The sequence below is a fragment of the Marmota flaviventris genome, chromosome 3, assembly GCF_047511675.1.
Source record: "Marmota flaviventris isolate mMarFla1 chromosome 3, mMarFla1.hap1, whole genome shotgun sequence".
Taxonomy (NCBI): domain Eukaryota; kingdom Metazoa; phylum Chordata; class Mammalia; order Rodentia; family Sciuridae; genus Marmota; species Marmota flaviventris.
The window spans coordinates 62,421,530-62,437,994 of NC_092500.1; the positions used below are offsets into that span (position 1 = coordinate 62,421,530).

Genomic DNA, 16,465 nt, shown 5'->3' on the forward strand with positions numbered 1-16,465 from the left:
CTCTGATTGAGTAGGTTCCAACAGGGCCCAAGAATTCCCCTTTCTAACAGGTTTGCAGGTGATGCTGCTGCTTGTCTGGCGGTCAGTAATGGAGAGCGACTATTTCAGAGGAAATTCTGCATAATCTTAACATTCAAAATACAGTCCACAACCAACAGCATCAGCATTGTTAGAAACACAGAATCTCAGTCTCCATCCCAGACTTACTGAGTCACAATTTTTTTTGCATTTGAAATGTTTTTATTATAGAAAAGTTCAAACATATGTATAAATAGAGAAAGTAATATAATAATGAATCCCTATATACTCCTCACCCACTCCCAGCTGATAACAATTCATGTTTCCCCTATTACTCCCTTTTCTGGTATTATTTTGAAGGAAATCCTGGTCATCACATGATTTCTGCACACATGTCTAAAATATTTGGACTCTTTTTCTTATTTAAAACAAAACTGGGAAGCAACCAAGAAGTCTTTCAGTAAATGAATGGATAAATAACTGTGGTTACATTCAGACAATGAAATAATTATTCAGCACTAAAAGGAAGTGAACTATAAAGCTGTGAAAAAACATTGAGGAAACTGTAAACATGGAGTGAAAAAGCCAATCTGAAAAGGCTATATACTGTATTGTTCCAACTATATGACATTCTTTTTTTTTTTTTTTTTTTTTTTTTGCAATGTTCTCATATTTTATTCAGTGGACTCTATTCTGTCTCCATCCTGACTTTATGTCTACTGTCAGCTTTTTTAAAAATTTGTTTTAATTAGTCATACATGACAGTAGAATGCACTTTGATACATCATATATAATGGAGTATAATTTCTCATTCTTCTGATTACACATGATGTAGAATCCCACCAGTCATAGTTATGTTATACAGTTATATACATTGTCACTACACACACACACACACACACACACACACACACACGGTGATAATGTCTGATTCAATCTACTATCAAGATCCTTAGGTTAGGTAATTCATTTACTCACTGAAGTTTAAGAACTATTGCTGTAGAAGTTGTCTATCAGGTAGAGACATCCTTGATGATTTGTTTGACACCCTGCTTGTGGCCATGTTCTAAACCAGCCCACCTCATAGGACTCAGGGCAGATTCCACAGTGTATCTCACAGCTATGTTCATTTAGGGTCTGAGGGCATTTCTGCAGCTAGAGTCTGATAAACACAACTCTCCACCCCCTTCCTAGAGCAGGATAATGAACTTAACACACCTAGTTATTGCAGTTGAAATTTCTTTCCTCCAGAGATGAGTTTTTTTTCCACACTAACTCTTTCAGAGGTATTCCTTTTACCTTTGAACAGGTTTACTACCACACCCTAGGCAAGAGACCTTGCTGGGATCCCCAGAGACTGAATGCCCCCTCACCCACAGAATAAATTAGCAAATGATGTTAAAAGGAAAAAATGAATTTAATCACAGTTTGGCCAGAGATGGGAAGGTAGAGAACCTTCCCCTGCTCATCGTATAGGAACATTAGAGTTTACAGGAATAAAAGCCAGGAAATATGTAGATTCAGCCAGGCTGCACTAGCCAAAGATATGTTACAATTCCAATTTTTCAGTCCTTCCTGGCACCTGCCTAGACTTTGGGGTCAGTTCTTCAGTTTCCACTCTCAGCATGAGCAAACTCAGTTGCAGAAAAAATGATTTTGGGGGAGATTGGGGCTTTTAATTTTAAAGGGACTCTGCTGTAGTGTGAGTAGAAATTTATTATGTGAACTAAGAAAAAATTAATCTCTGATAGTTTTAACCTCCTCTGTACTACAGCCACAAAGAAAATGGCATGAGGGATCATGGAGTTTTTTTTTTTTTTTTTTCCTAGGATAGTAGGAATTGAAATTTTTCTTCGATTAAGTAAATGAATTTTGGTCAGAGATCCCTCTATTTTGGACATCTTGGTACTATCTACTGCACTTTCTGTCCCAATAGTTTTTGTTGCTGTTATTGTTAATACTCTAAAATCTCAATGATATATGCCCAGACACATAAAGATCTTTGATTCTCTTTTGATGGTAATTCCCTGTGGTTTTAGGATCTGAATGAATCATTCTTCTTTCTCTTTTACCTATCATCTACACCTCTGGGTATGTAGGTGGTATGTATACACTTAGTTGCAAAAGAGGCAAATATTAGAAGGCAACAATGTGTTATATGTAGTATAAAAAGTTTAAGAAGGGGGCTGGGGTTGTGGCTCAGTGGTAGAGTGCATGCCTTGCATATGTGAGGCACTGGGTTCGATCCTCAGTACCACATAAAAATAAATAAAGGTATTGTGTCCATCTACAACTAATTAAAAAAAAAAGTTTAAGAGGCTTTCAGGTTCCAGTCTGGAATGTAAGAAGTTAGAAGTTACCCCTACATTCAAACAAGTAAAAAGCCCAAGGGACAGAAAAACCTAATCATTCTTCTTAGATTCATGAGAAAAGTGGTGTCACAGGGCAAATCATTGCCTCTGATGCTGGAGAGATTGACGGGCTAATGCAGAGATTCATGACTTGCCAGACTAGAAAACTCCCAAGCAGAAACCCCTCCAGGAACCTGTGGCAATTGCTGGAGGTTCAGCATGGACAGGACTAAGAGATGAAAACTCCAGGGGCACCCCACACTTGGTGAGTTTTGCCTCCAGGAACTCAACCAGGTTCTTACAGTAAATAACAAAGAAAAATCCCCTATGACTTCTGGCAGAAGAAGGAAGAAGGTTTGCCCTCAAGAAAAACTAATTAACCAAAGTATAAACTGCTGGGGTTTTATCAAAAACTAGCTGACCCTGGGGGAAGGAAAGCACCTAATTCCTGTTCCCTGTAGACATCCTGTCCCCCCAAAGTGGGGAGAAGAGGCAGAGAAGCATATGTGGAATTCCTATTCCAGAGGTACAACTAGGACTATAGGAGACTTCCCCTCCCCCTCATAGCTCACCACTACATTACTAAAGACCTAATTTTAGCACCGAGCCCATGTCTGGTTGTCAAGAAGAAATTATAAGACATACTCAAAGGCAAGAAAAAAAAAGGCACAGATTGAATAGATAATACAAACATCAGAACCAAAGTCAGACATGATTATCAGACTGGAAATTTCAAACAACTATGATTTTAATGCTAAAGACTCTAAAGGTAAAGTAGACAGCAAGGAAGAATAGATGAGCAATGTAAATAGAAGACAAAAATCCTGAAAAAGAATTTTTAAAATAAATGTTAGCGAACAGAAGCACTGTAACAAAAATAAAGAATGCCTTTGAGGGGCTTCTTAATGGACTGGACATGGCTGAAAAAAGAATCCCGAGCTTGAAGGTATAGCAATAGCAACTATTAAAAGCAAAGAGAAAAAAGACTGGGGAAAATAAAACAGAACAGAATATCTAAGAAATGCAGAACAACTACAAAAGGTATCACATGTGGCATAATGAAAATTCTAGAAGAAGAGATAAAAGAACAGAAAAAAAATATTTGAAACAATAATGAATATTTCTCCCAAATGAATGTCAGACACCAAATCACAGACCCAGGAAGCTCAGAGAACATTAAGCAGGATAAATGCAAAACAAAAATAAAAACAACAATCCATATTATTATTGAAGTACAAAATGTCAAAACTAAAAAAAAAAAAAAATACTTCAAGAAGCTAGGGGAGGACCATAGACAATACACCTTACTTATAAAGATGCAAAGATAAGAACCACATCCAACTTCTCAGAAACCATGCAAGCAAGAAGAGTGTGGTGTGAAATATTTAAAATGTTGAGAGAAAAATAAAAACAACAACATAGAATCCTGTTCCCTGCAAAATTGTTCTCCAAAAGGGAAAAGGAAATAAAAACATCTCGGACAAACATAAATTTGGTGCTAATAGACCTTCCCTGTAAGAAATGCTAAAGAAATTCTTTAGAGTGAAGGAAAATGATAAAGGTCAGAAACTCAAATCTACATAGGGGAAGATCATCAGAGAAAGAATAAATGGAGGTAAAATAAAAAGCTTTCATTTTTTTTATTCTTGATTCATCTAACAGATAATGGTTTATTCAAAGTAATAATCTAATAGTGTATATTATATATATTACATGTAAGTGAAATGAATGACAGAAATTGTACAAGGGGCAGCAGAGAAGAATTAGGATTATTTTATTATAATGGGGTACTTACACTACCCTTTAAGTAACAGAGTGTTTCTTGAATGGAGTTGGATTCATTACAAATGTATATCATACAATCTAGGGAAACTGCTATAAAGTGAAAAAATGAGATATAACTCACGCCCCACCCCACCACCCAAAAAAAAGAAAATGGAATGATATAAAATGCTAAATTAGAAACAAAGGAAGCTGGGAATGGTGACACACACCCAACATGCACAAAGCCCTAGGTTCAATCACCACAAAAGAAGAAGGGGAAGGGGGGTGGGGAGGAGAAGGAGGCAAAGAAGGAGAAGAAGATCAACAACCTTAACAGACACCTCATCAAAGATAAATAGAAAATAAGGATATGACAAAATGCTCCGTATCATATGTCACCAGGGAAATGAAAATCAACACAGTGAGATGCCCCATACATCTTTTATAATGACCAAAATCTGGAGCACTTACCCCACTAAATGAGGTGAGGACATAGAACAGTAAGAACTCTTCATTTGTTGCTGGTGGAAACAAAAAATGGTATAGCCACCCTGGAAGACAGCTTGGCAGTTTCTTAAAAATCTAAACAAACTCTTACCTGTTCACCCCCAAGAACTGAAGACTTAATGTACATACAAAAACCTGCACATGGATGTTGACAGCATCTTCATTCATAATTACCAAAACTTGAAAGCAACCAAGATGTCCTTCAGTAGATGAATGGATTAAGAAACCGGTACATCAGACAGCTGAATCTTATTTAGTATTAAGGAGAAATAAGTTATTAAGGAGGAGACTTAAGTATATATTACTAAATGAAAGAAGTCAATCTGAAAAGGCCACATGCTGTATGATTCCATTTTTATGACATTCTGGAAAATAAATTATTATGAGACAGTGAAAAGGGGACAGAGGGGAGGGAGTGATGAACAGGCGGAGCACAGAGGATATCTATGGCTGTGAAATTACTCTGAGTTGTACCACAGTGGTGGATACATATCATCATACATTTGTCCACACCCACAGAGGTCAGCTCCCAGAGTGGACCCTAATATAAACTCTGGACTCTGGGGGATGATGTTGACATCTCTGGTTATTGGTGACAAGTTCTGCTCCCTCACATGTTAAAGTATAACATTAGAGAAGCAAGCCAAGGCAAGCATATAAAGCAGGGTTTATTTAAAAAGGGGTAACATAGACTTGTCCCAGGAGAGAGAAGGGGGCCGTAGCTGGTATCCTTATATCCCAAGAAGCGAGGTGTTCTGTCCTTTTATATGTCCTAGGCTTCCTTTGTTCTCCTGCTCTCTTCCCCTTATCTCTCTCCTTCCTCCATAGGCCCAAGAATGCTAGGTGTGACGGCCAAAAGGTGGGAAACAGGTGAGCTGAAGGGGGAAGGGGAGGACGGAGCAGCCCAGCACACATTAAGAAACAACCTTATAGTTCCCTGTAGGGAGGGGCAATTCCTGGGACAGGTTACCTTGGCAACAGGTTGGAGCAGGGACAGGTTTTTGATAAAAGTGGAGGAAGGGCTCTGAAGGAATTAACATTTCAGTCCCTCAGAGGGCAGTCTCCAACATCCAGGACTCACTCAAATTGGCCTCCTGGATCAGACCTGATTCAATTTACCTATCTATACTGACTGCCTGTCTAATTCTGACTTCAACATGACCATGCAGGTTCATCATAAAAACAAATGTACAGCTCCTGTGGGAGTTGTTCACAACGGGGAGAACTGCACCATTGTGGAGGCAGAGTATTCACAGGACACCTCAGTCCCTCTGCTCAACTTTGCAGTGAACATAAAACTTCTCTAAAAAATAAATGTACTTTATAAAAAGAGTTTATGATGTGCAGTCAAGTTACCTACTCTGTACTAATTCAGTGATCTTGGGAAAATCACTTCAGTTTTGTCCTATGTAATAGGAGAATAGTGACAGTTTCTATGTATGCACAAGTACCTGTATATGGATTATACATTCACTGCACTTTAAACCCCTATAACGAGTGTGTGAAGGAAATGTAACATCTTGGAATAAATATAATGATGTTGCTGATTATACTGAATTTTATGAAAGTAATCATGGGCATAAAATACTTTGGTCAGTAGTTCTCAGTCCTGGTGAGCTTTTTTTAAAAAAATAACTATTCCATGAGGTTGACCCAGTAGAATTAAATACAAATCTGTTAGGTCAAGATCTGGGCCGTGCTGTTGGTTCTTTTGAAGCTTTGCTCATGTGCTTCCTACCTATTGTTACTTACAGCCCCCAGAACTGTAGTGTGTTAAAGAAAACATTGTTTTCTGGATTGACTAATAGGTTGGTTTCTTTTTTTCTTTCTTTCTTTTTTTTTTTTCCCCTCCTCTCACTTAGATTCATTTACACAGTTACAGCATTTGGCCAGTGTCTGGATTGGAAGGTCAAATGGGCTCACCCATATGTGTGGGATCCTAAATGTCAGTTAGATGCTCTCTCCATGGGATGTGTTGTCTTTCAGTATCTAGCCTGTGTTTCTTTTTTTTATTTTATTTATTTATTTATTTATTCTAATTAGGTATATATGACAGCAGAATGCATTTTGATTCATTGTACACAAATGCAGCACAACTTGAAATTTACATATAAGAAACACAGATTTTCTAGCCTGTGTTTCTTACATGCAAATTGGACCCCCAAAAAATGAAGCTGCAATGATTCTTTTGAAACTTGTACTAAATTCCCTCTTCTACAAAGTATTGGTCAAGGCAAATAATAAACCCAATCTAAATTCAAAGGGATGGAAAATACGTATGCTACTTGGTTTTTGTGTTATTTTCTTCCTTGGTACTGGAAATCCATCCCAGGGTCTTGCACATGCTAGGCAAGTGCTCCGCCATTGAGTTATATTCCCAGGCCTTTTCATTTTATTTTGAGACAGAGCCTCACTAAGTTGCCCAGGCTGGCCTCGAACTCACTATCTTCCTGCTTCAGCCTCCTGAGTAGATGGGATTATAGGTGTGTACCACACACAAGCATTTTTTTTTCAACATTTTCATTACCTAACATTTTTCTAGTATCTTATTTTTTCTTTTTCTTTTCTACAGTGCTAAGGATCACACCTAGGGCTTTGCACATGAGACAGGCACTCTATCACTGAGCCACATTTCCAGTCCCAGACACTACTTTTTAATGGAATAACAAAGTCATATTGTACAAGGGCATATGGAACGGATGGGCTGTTGTGACCATCTTGATAAGCAGTCTAGCAATGACAATAAGAACCATCAGTTTAATTAAAGGGCATTATGCTTCACATATTAAAGACTCTCGGAGAGCAAGCTCTCATTCTAAAGCTCATTCAAACTTAGACATGGCATACAAAATTTGAAAAGGAAATTAACTCCCAGACCCATCAAATTCAAATAAAAATGTGTACTATCTACCCCATGGCTAGGTTACCAAACCATACCAAGAACTGAATTTACTTGGAAATGCAGAGCTTTGCGTAAGTGTTGTTTGTCCAGCAGATGTCAGCATCACACAAAAAAATGCCAAGATGGTCACCAAAGCAGGCCCTGAGCAGGACATGTGTGAGTACCTCCCAGGCAATCCACGCAACACCCAGAGCACCAGTTCCCCTCATAAACCTGTCCCCACTCCGACTAAATTTCAGCATCTAAGAATATTAGAATTGACTTATGAGAGAATTATACATTTCAAGTAAAATACTAGATTTAATTTTCTGCCAAGGTAATGATATTTCATCTCTGCAGAGATTATTGTTAAAGTGCTATGTTTCACTTATTCTCAGGCACACAGTTTTCCACATTTTAACATGCTTGGAATCAGCATTTGTCTTACAATTGATAGTGTCAGACAATTGAGTTATCTTTTTTCCTCCTTACATGGAATATAAAATAAGTATGAGCCTTACAAAATGCAGTTCACCAGATTCAACGAAATATAGTAACTTTAGAAGTGAAATTCACTTAGTATCTCAAGTAAATGAGCAAATTATTTGGTAGCTCTCCCTCCTAATATTACCTAGGAGAATGAGAGATCTATTTTAATACCGTCTTTGGCTGAGTCTTTGAATCCCAATGGTTCCCAGGCCTCTTCAGTGTTCTGTGTGTGTGTCTGCCATCTTCCCACAAAGATGAAAACTGTCTTGCTCAACCCAGTTCCTCTATCATCCCACAATAGGGTGGGATAGTTATGAAAACATCTCAGCAGCTGCCCTAATTAGCACCTCTGTGTTAAAGGTACAAGAGGGAAATTCACTCACCAACTCCAAAGGCAGAGCTGCAGAGGCAGAGCTCGATGGGACGGTTCCTCAGATATGGTCACAACATCCCATCCATTCCATATGCCCTTGTACAATATGACTTTGACACTCCATCAAAAAGTAGCATCTGGGGCTGGAAAGAAGCAGCCCTGCATCTGCCTCTTCAGGAGTCTGCAATTATCTGCTAAAAATTAATGATTTCCTGTGATAGTGCCAGTCCCAGTAATTGATGTATGACTTGCAATCAGCTGTAGGAGGGGTATGAGCTTGGGTAGGAAATGGTAGCAGCCTTAAACTGGCCACTGTGTTCAATTGGACAAAAGATACCCAGTGATTGCCCAAAGATACCCAGGTTGGGAGGAGAATGGGGGTTAGAATCCAGCCCTACTGAGCTTTCCATACAAGAAATCAAGGGGCTTCATCTTCTAAGAAGGAATTCCTTTTTTCTTATTCATCTACATAAAGTAAATGCCTTTTTTATAATCAGCACAGGGATTGCTTGTCTGTTAAAAGAGGACCTGATCCCCAGCCAGCCTCTCCACCTTCTCATTTAGTCCTTGCCAAGGAAGAGGTCTTAATCTTCCTCCAAGTTCCTGAGACTCCTCATGATTCTCATCATTCCTCCTATTCTCCACCCTGCCCAAGAATTTCACATTCCAGCCCTTTCTATTGATGCCCTATGGCTAAAATGTAAACTATCTGTTCTTTACCACATAAATAAGAAACAGGGCCAAGGAACATGTTTAGTTTTTGTTGTTCTGTTTCTTTTACCAGATCTGAGGCATATATATATATATATATATATATATATATATATATATATATATAATCTAAATATAAATATATATGTAATCTAAATATAAATATATATGTAATCGTAATATAAATATATATATATGTAATCTAAATATAAATATATATAAATAATCAGGCCAATATATATATACATTCTATTCATGAAGTAGCCATATCTAGTGATGGGAGGTTTCATTTTACTATCAACTCTGCTAATAATAGTGGGAAGAGACAAGAGGGATTAGCTGGGAAGGCTGGTGCAGAGCACAGGATAAAGAAGGAAACTAGTATTTGATAGCCACAAATAGCAGATAACTCAAAGCACTATTTTTAGCTGGGCATGGTGGCGCACATTTGCAATACCAGCTATTTGGGAGGTTGAGGCAGGAGGATCACAAGTTCGAGGTCAACCTGAACAACTTAGCAACACCATCACAAAGTGAAAATATTTTTAAATTTTCTTCTATCCCAGCAAATCTCTCCACAAATGTGTAAGAAAAATAAATCCGTTTTTTTGAATAAGCATTAAATTAGAATTTGATGTACACCACAGAAAATCTACTGAAGAAATTGGAGGAAGAAAGGAATCTCTCCCTTTTATAGAACCAAGTAGATACAACTCATTACATACATATTGTCTAAATAAACAATAGCAGATCCTAAAGTAAGAAGATTTGACAGTACTATTTGTAACACGATTCACCCGGTAATTGGGGTGGCCATCTGTGTTAGCTAACTGGCTTATTCCAAAGAAAAATCAAACTCTCTTAACTAAGACAGAGATGGTTTTGGAAGTAGGAGGAACTTGCATAAGTTAGGCTCCTAAGCTCTCACAGAGACTAGAGACCAGGAGACAGAGGTGCTGTCTTCCCATTTCAAAGAGATACTTCCAAGACATTTGCCCATATTAAAATAAGGTAATTTGTTGGTTTGAGGTTTTTAGCTATGAAGTTGAAGAAGTTTCTTTTTTATTTTTGAATAGTTGTTTCTCTAAGGTAGACATACAAATGGCCAGCAGGCATATCAAAAAGGGCTCAACTTCACTAATCAACAGGAAAATGCAAATCAAAATCACAATAAAATAGGATGGCTAATATTATTTTTTAAAAAGAGGAGAGTTGACAAGGATGTGGAGCAATTGGAACTCCTGTATATTGTTGAAGGGAAAATAAAAGGGTGCCATTGCTACAAGAAATAGTATGAAGATCCCTCAAAAATTAAAAGTAAAACTACTAAAGAATCCAACCATCCCTTTTCTGGGAATTTATCCAAAAAAATTAAAGTCAAGATCTTAAACAGATATTAGTACTTGTATGTTCATTGCAGATTTGTCACAATGATCAACTGTGGAAACAGTCTACACATCAATAGAAAAATGAATGAATAAAATATGTGACATATATAAAATGAAATATTATTTGGCTTTAAAAAGGAGGGAAATCCCGTGATATGTGATCCATAGATGAACCCTGTGGACATCAAGCTGAGTGAAATAAGACACAGAACAACAGATACTGTTTGATACCACCTGTATGAGCTGTATAAAATACTCAAACACATAGAAACAGAGTAGCATGGTGCTCCCCAGTAGCTGGGGTGTAGTGATGGTAAGGAGTTGCTATTCAACTGACATTAAATTTCAATTAGGCAGGATGATTACAGTCTGGTCATCTATTACTCAATATTGTCTACAATTAACAACAATACATTATATATTTAAAATTTCATTAAGAGGATAGATATCATGTTAAATGTTTTTACCACAGTAAAAACAGAAAGAGTTTGATATTCCTGGGTTGTAAAAAAAGAGGAACAAGACTGTTTAGCCTTTGAAAAGATTTGCATACATTTCAAAGACACAGAGAAAGAATTTATGAGTATTCAGAAGAAGCTGTTCCAAGAAAAAGAGGGGTAGGTATCTTTCTCTTTTTGCATCAGGAAAAAAAAATATTTTTAATTTTTATTTTATTTCTTATTTTTAATTTTTTACACCTCTGTGTATTCTCTTATTTCTTCCTCAGCTTTACCTGTATCTCCTGGCTTGCTTCTCAGTAGGCTGCAGAAGGCAGAAGGGTAATCTCTATATACATTGCATGGTGCCCATTTTCTAAATGTAGTTTAAATGGATCACCAACACGATGTCCAAGGCTGTCGAGCCACAGAATTTCAGGTGTCAACATGGAATGCAATGCATGCATTGCTCCTGGAGATGTACAGAGCAAGCGCCCTGGCTCCATCCTTCCTACCTTACACAGCCTTTCTGGAAAAAAGAGCCTCTAGTTCTTTCAGAGATACTATCTTTCAGATAGCAGTTTCAGAGATATTATCCTGTGTAAATCTTATCATCATACAGAGAGTTACAAGTATTTGTATTTGAAAAGATTCAGAAAAGGAAAATGACTTGGCAAGATCGTGCAACCAGTTAGTAGTCAAGTCAGAACTGAACTCAAAGCTCCTGACTCCCATGTGAGTGCTCTTTCCATCCAAGCACAGGGCCTTGATTGTGCAGGCTATTCCTGGGATCAGAGCAAGCCTCTCTACCTGTACTTGGATCTGAATTTTATTAACTGTGTGCCCTGGCTGTGCCCTAAGAGCTGAGAGCAATGTCCTCACTACCTTTATCACCACTGGATCTTGACTTGTAAACTGTCAAGAAGAGTGTCACACAGGTTGAGCAGAAATAGCCACAGGATACTTTGAACTTATAGTGTAGGGAATAATATGACAAGAAAATCAACATTTACTATTCATTAAATCCCATGGGACACAGAGTTCACTTCCAGGAAGATGGCTTTTCTAGGCGAGTCTGGGCACCTGAGTAAAGCCTGAGCTGGGGAGAAGTAGAAAAGGAAACAGAAAATTGATGTTTCTGACAGAGAGGAAGAGAATATCTAAGGCAGAAAGGAAGAGAATTTCTCAGGCTCTTCAGAAGCTATACCCCTTGTGCCTACTGGGGAAGAATTCAAAATCAAGAATAAGAAAGATGATTAGAAATCAGATTTTTGAAACAAAATCTTGTATTTTAATTGTTTTTATTTAGTCTGAGAAAATATGAAGTCACTGGAAATTTTACAAAGGAAGTCAATGATTAGATTTGTCTTGGAAATATCATTCTGGCAGAGATGAACTGAGTAGGGAGCCATGAAGTAAGGAAAACAACTTCAGAACCTACCACAGATCCTTGAGGAGAATGTGATGATTAGAAGTAAGGTAGGAGCACTGAGGCAGGAGGAAGGAAGAGGGGACTCTGAGATATTTGAAACAGAAAATGGCTGTCTTAATCTGTGCTGCTGTAACAAGTGCTTGAGACCAAGTTGTTCATTCATCCATTCATTCATTCTGGTGCTGGGAATTGAACCCAGGACCTCACAAATACTAGGCAAAGACTCTACTCCCAAGCTACATCCCCAGCCCCCAAACTGGATAATTTATAAAAAATTTATAAATAATTTCTCCTGGTTCTGGAAGCTGGGATATCCAAGATCAAGGCACCAGCAGGCTGGTGTCTGTAAAAATCTCTTGCATAGCTCCTCACAGAGCTGAAGGAACAGAAGAATAAAAGGATCCTAAACTGGTTTACTCCAGTCCTGTATAAGACTAATTCATTGATGGGAATAGAAGCCTCAAGACTTAATCACTTCCGAAAGGGTCCCATCTCTCAATACCACCACAATGGGAGACTAACTTTCAACATGAATTTTGGAAGGGACACATGCACACCATAGCAATGGCCAAACCTAAGGTCAAATAAACTTGTGTTTAGGTAGGAAGAAAGGATGAGGGAAACCAAAAACAAAATACGTTGACTTCATCTCAGATGACTAAGTGGATATTAATGTCCTTTTATCAGGAACACAATACAGCAGAAATAACAAGTTGGGAGGCAAATATTTTTAGTATAATTTCCAAAAAGGTATTCAGAGATTTTATTCAATTATTTCATTAATAAGGGTATCAATAAAGTATTTGAGCTGATTCAAAGTGTATTTGATAAGCTACTTTGTATATAAAGACAACCTAATAAAATGCCAGGTTAGATATATAACTGTTTAATATTCAATAACATTGTAAATTACAATCTCTAGCATATTGATGGCTCCGGACAAAAATTATTTGTATTTCTACCCAACATAAATCTGTAATATAAGCTCCGACCCTACAGAGTTGTAAAATAACCCCATAAATAGAAAGTCAAGACTAACACTGTCCTGATACACTTTTTTTTTTTTTGCTATTGTCAAGTCTAAAACAACTTGATGCACTCGGATTTAGACACAGTAAACCTTAAACCTGAAGGACTTCTAAAATAATACAACAGAGAAGTCCACTTGGCAACTAGATAAATGCATTTAAGGATAGAGATTTCTTTAATTCAAGGCTTAATTATAATAAGTGATGACCTAAGAAAAAATATTTCATACAGGAAAAGTATGAGAGTCAGACACTGAAGCCAAAAAGAAACCTTAGAATATTTATGGATCAATCAAGAAAAAACAAAAGGAGCATCCAAATTGATCAGAAACATAAAGTTGCAAGTAGAAATTTGGTGCAAGAAGGACGGTATAGTCTTCAGTAATGTGTCATAAGACATCCAGTAAGGAAGGAGAATGCAAAGATACCAATGCATTTACAACTTGATAGTGACTTGCAACCTTGATGAGAGTATTTTTATTTGTGTGGCAGGGCTTTAAAATATTGATGTGAAAAGCAAATAGGAAATGATGAAAAGAAAGTAGATACAGGGCTCAAGAGACTCCAGGGAATGTTTGCTGCTGCTGTTCTGAGAGAGGAAATGTTTATCACATATATTTGCTGAAGGGAAAGAATCAATAGAATGTCTTGACCAAGGCTTAGGACGGAAGGGGAGAACAAAAGGTGGAGGTCACTGGGAACTGGGATGAATTGAGATCTGAAGCACTCTTAGGGTTTAATTATGAAATGGTAGTACAGATCTTTGAGATTAGAGAAAAAGAAAAATGATAGGTGTGAGCACCATTATATTGGTCATCCAGAGAGGAAGTCAAAGAACTTTCTACCTATTGGTTTCTCTTTTCCCCACGGGAGCATGACTGAAGAGTGTGAGGCAGGAGATTGGAGAAGGGTAGTAAATATTTGAGAATGTCACATGGAGAAATGGCAAGAGAAATATTTATTAATAGAAACATATAACCAGGCATGATGATGCATACCAGCTATGCAGGAGGATGAGCCAGAGGATTGCAAGTTCAAGGCCAGCCTGGGCAACTTAGTAAGACCACATCTCAAAATAAAATACATTTTAAAAAGGCTGAGATCGTAGCACAGTGATAGAATGCTTGCCAAGCACGTGCAAGGCCTTGAGTTCAATCCCCAGCAAAAGAAAGAAAGAAAGGAGGGAGGGAGGGAGGGAAGATGTATAAGTGAATAATGTTAGGTTCAGCTCATGATGTAAAATGTAAATTGAAGATATTTTTGTGATTTTGTCCATCAGTGCTCAGCAATCCAAAATAGATGATAAAATATAAGAATAAAAGTATAAACATACACTTAAATATAATCATTTAAATGCAGCATAAAACAAAAGAATAAACATATGCTTTTATAAGCATAAAATAATATACTTTCAAGTACAAACATATACTTTTATAAGTATTACAGAATAAGGGGTTGATTCTTCCAGAAATGTCATTTCATGTGAGAAGAGCAGAAACCCTAAGTCTCATAATCTTTTGCTGTGGCTACTGCTTCTAATAACCTTAAATATTACTTATGATGTTGAGAAATATTTCCTCAGGTACGGCATGAAAATACCTACCAGCCTCAGTACACTCAGTCGTCTCACAGATGACCATGTGTTTCTTTTCAATCTCACTGCAGGCTTTCTCCACCACCACAGCAGCACATGCTCCGACAGCAGTAGCTTCTCAGAAGAGCCTAACTCCCACCTCTTCTTGCCCTCTACATCCATGCCCTCAACATCCAGCCGCTGCTCCCTGGCACTCCAAACCCCTGAATTCAGCAGGGGAAAGACAAGCTGGAGCACCAGAAAGGAGACCACACTGAGAGATCGGGACTCTGCATCCTGATGCTGTGGCAAACTTCATGCTCAGAGAAGAACCCCAGGCACATAACTTCATTGTTCTGCACGTTGGTTTTTCTACTTGATAGGTTTTAGCTACATGAAATGGACAGTGATAAACTGGACAAAGACATAATTTTCTCCCAAACTCTGACATTGCTGAAGGCAGAAGATTTAAGGATGACTAAGTTTGGGGCATAAGGTTTGCTAGTGAAATGTTCTCAAAGGGTTCAAGCTAAGAGAAGAAGGAGAAATCCCACCTTCTGGTTTTAAAACCTTGGTACAAAGCACAGTGGAATTCCCTGTGGACTTCACTTATCCCTATGTGCTCCTAATTAACTTCCATAAAATTTTCCACAACCCCAGAGTCCTATTTTTCTTCATGAGGACTTATCAGATGAGATCTATGTGGCGCCTCCCCCTTGAATCCAGCTCCTCCCTCTATCTAAAATTTTGTATCTTCCTAGGAAAACAGAGGAGTTGGATTCTGGGTTCTTACTCTTGGCCATTGCAAAAAAAAAAAAAATCGCAAATTTTCTGCTGGCAGAAAACAATCCGAATAAAAATATTCTTAATTGTGTTTTTTAAAGGTAGACTGTCGTGAGTTGTTTTGGAGGGAATATGTTTCAGCCACAAAAAGATTGAGCACAGACAGGGTTGTGCCAGGTAGTGTGTGGTATAGAGCACTTTGAACACATTCTTCTTCCAAGAATATTCTAGTAGAATGGAGTGGCAAGACACATGTTTTCAGTAACATTTTACTTCATTGCTCAATAAGTTGCAAGAAAGCAAAGTGCAGAAAAGAATTTGAGGGAATTTGAAGGAAATCATAACCATGAGAGCTAAAGTTTAAAAAATCACAGACATGAATGAGCAGAAGATTTATTTTATTCTAAGACCACCGCCATCAATAGTGGGGAGAGCACAGACTAAGTCTGAATACCTGGTGATGAGAGAAAAATTCTGAGATGTCCTAAATTTAATTATAAGGGGGAGGATGGAAGAGGGAAGGGGAAAGGGAGCTAATTAGTTAACCTTAGTCCAAACAACAACAACCAAAAACAGTCCACATTTCAAAGGATGTTAAAATCTTTACTCAGAACCCCAGGTAACCATCCCCTTGGCAAAATAGCATCCTGCTTACAGCCATTCTCAACCAATCAATCAGAAAGCAACAACTAATGGACTATCCTCCTACCCCAAAACTCGACCTGTTTCA

At 37.8% G+C, this 16,465-nt stretch overlaps 1 protein-coding gene across 2 annotated transcripts in view; it reads left to right on the forward strand.

Moving 5' to 3' along the window:
- Positions 1 to 15,835, forward strand: part of Tespa1 (thymocyte expressed, positive selection associated 1) — a 39,673-nt gene extending 23,838 nt beyond the window's left edge. For both annotated transcript variants that reach the window (XM_027949738.3, XM_071609790.1), the window contains exon 12: positions 15,045 to 15,835. In XM_027949738.3, coding sequence (XP_027805539.2) covers positions 15,045 to 15,253 — 209 coding nt within the window. In that variant the 3' untranslated portion in view covers positions 15,254 to 15,835. The remainder of the gene's footprint in view (positions 1 to 15,044) is intronic.
- Positions 15,836 to 16,465: the final 630 nt, after the last annotated feature.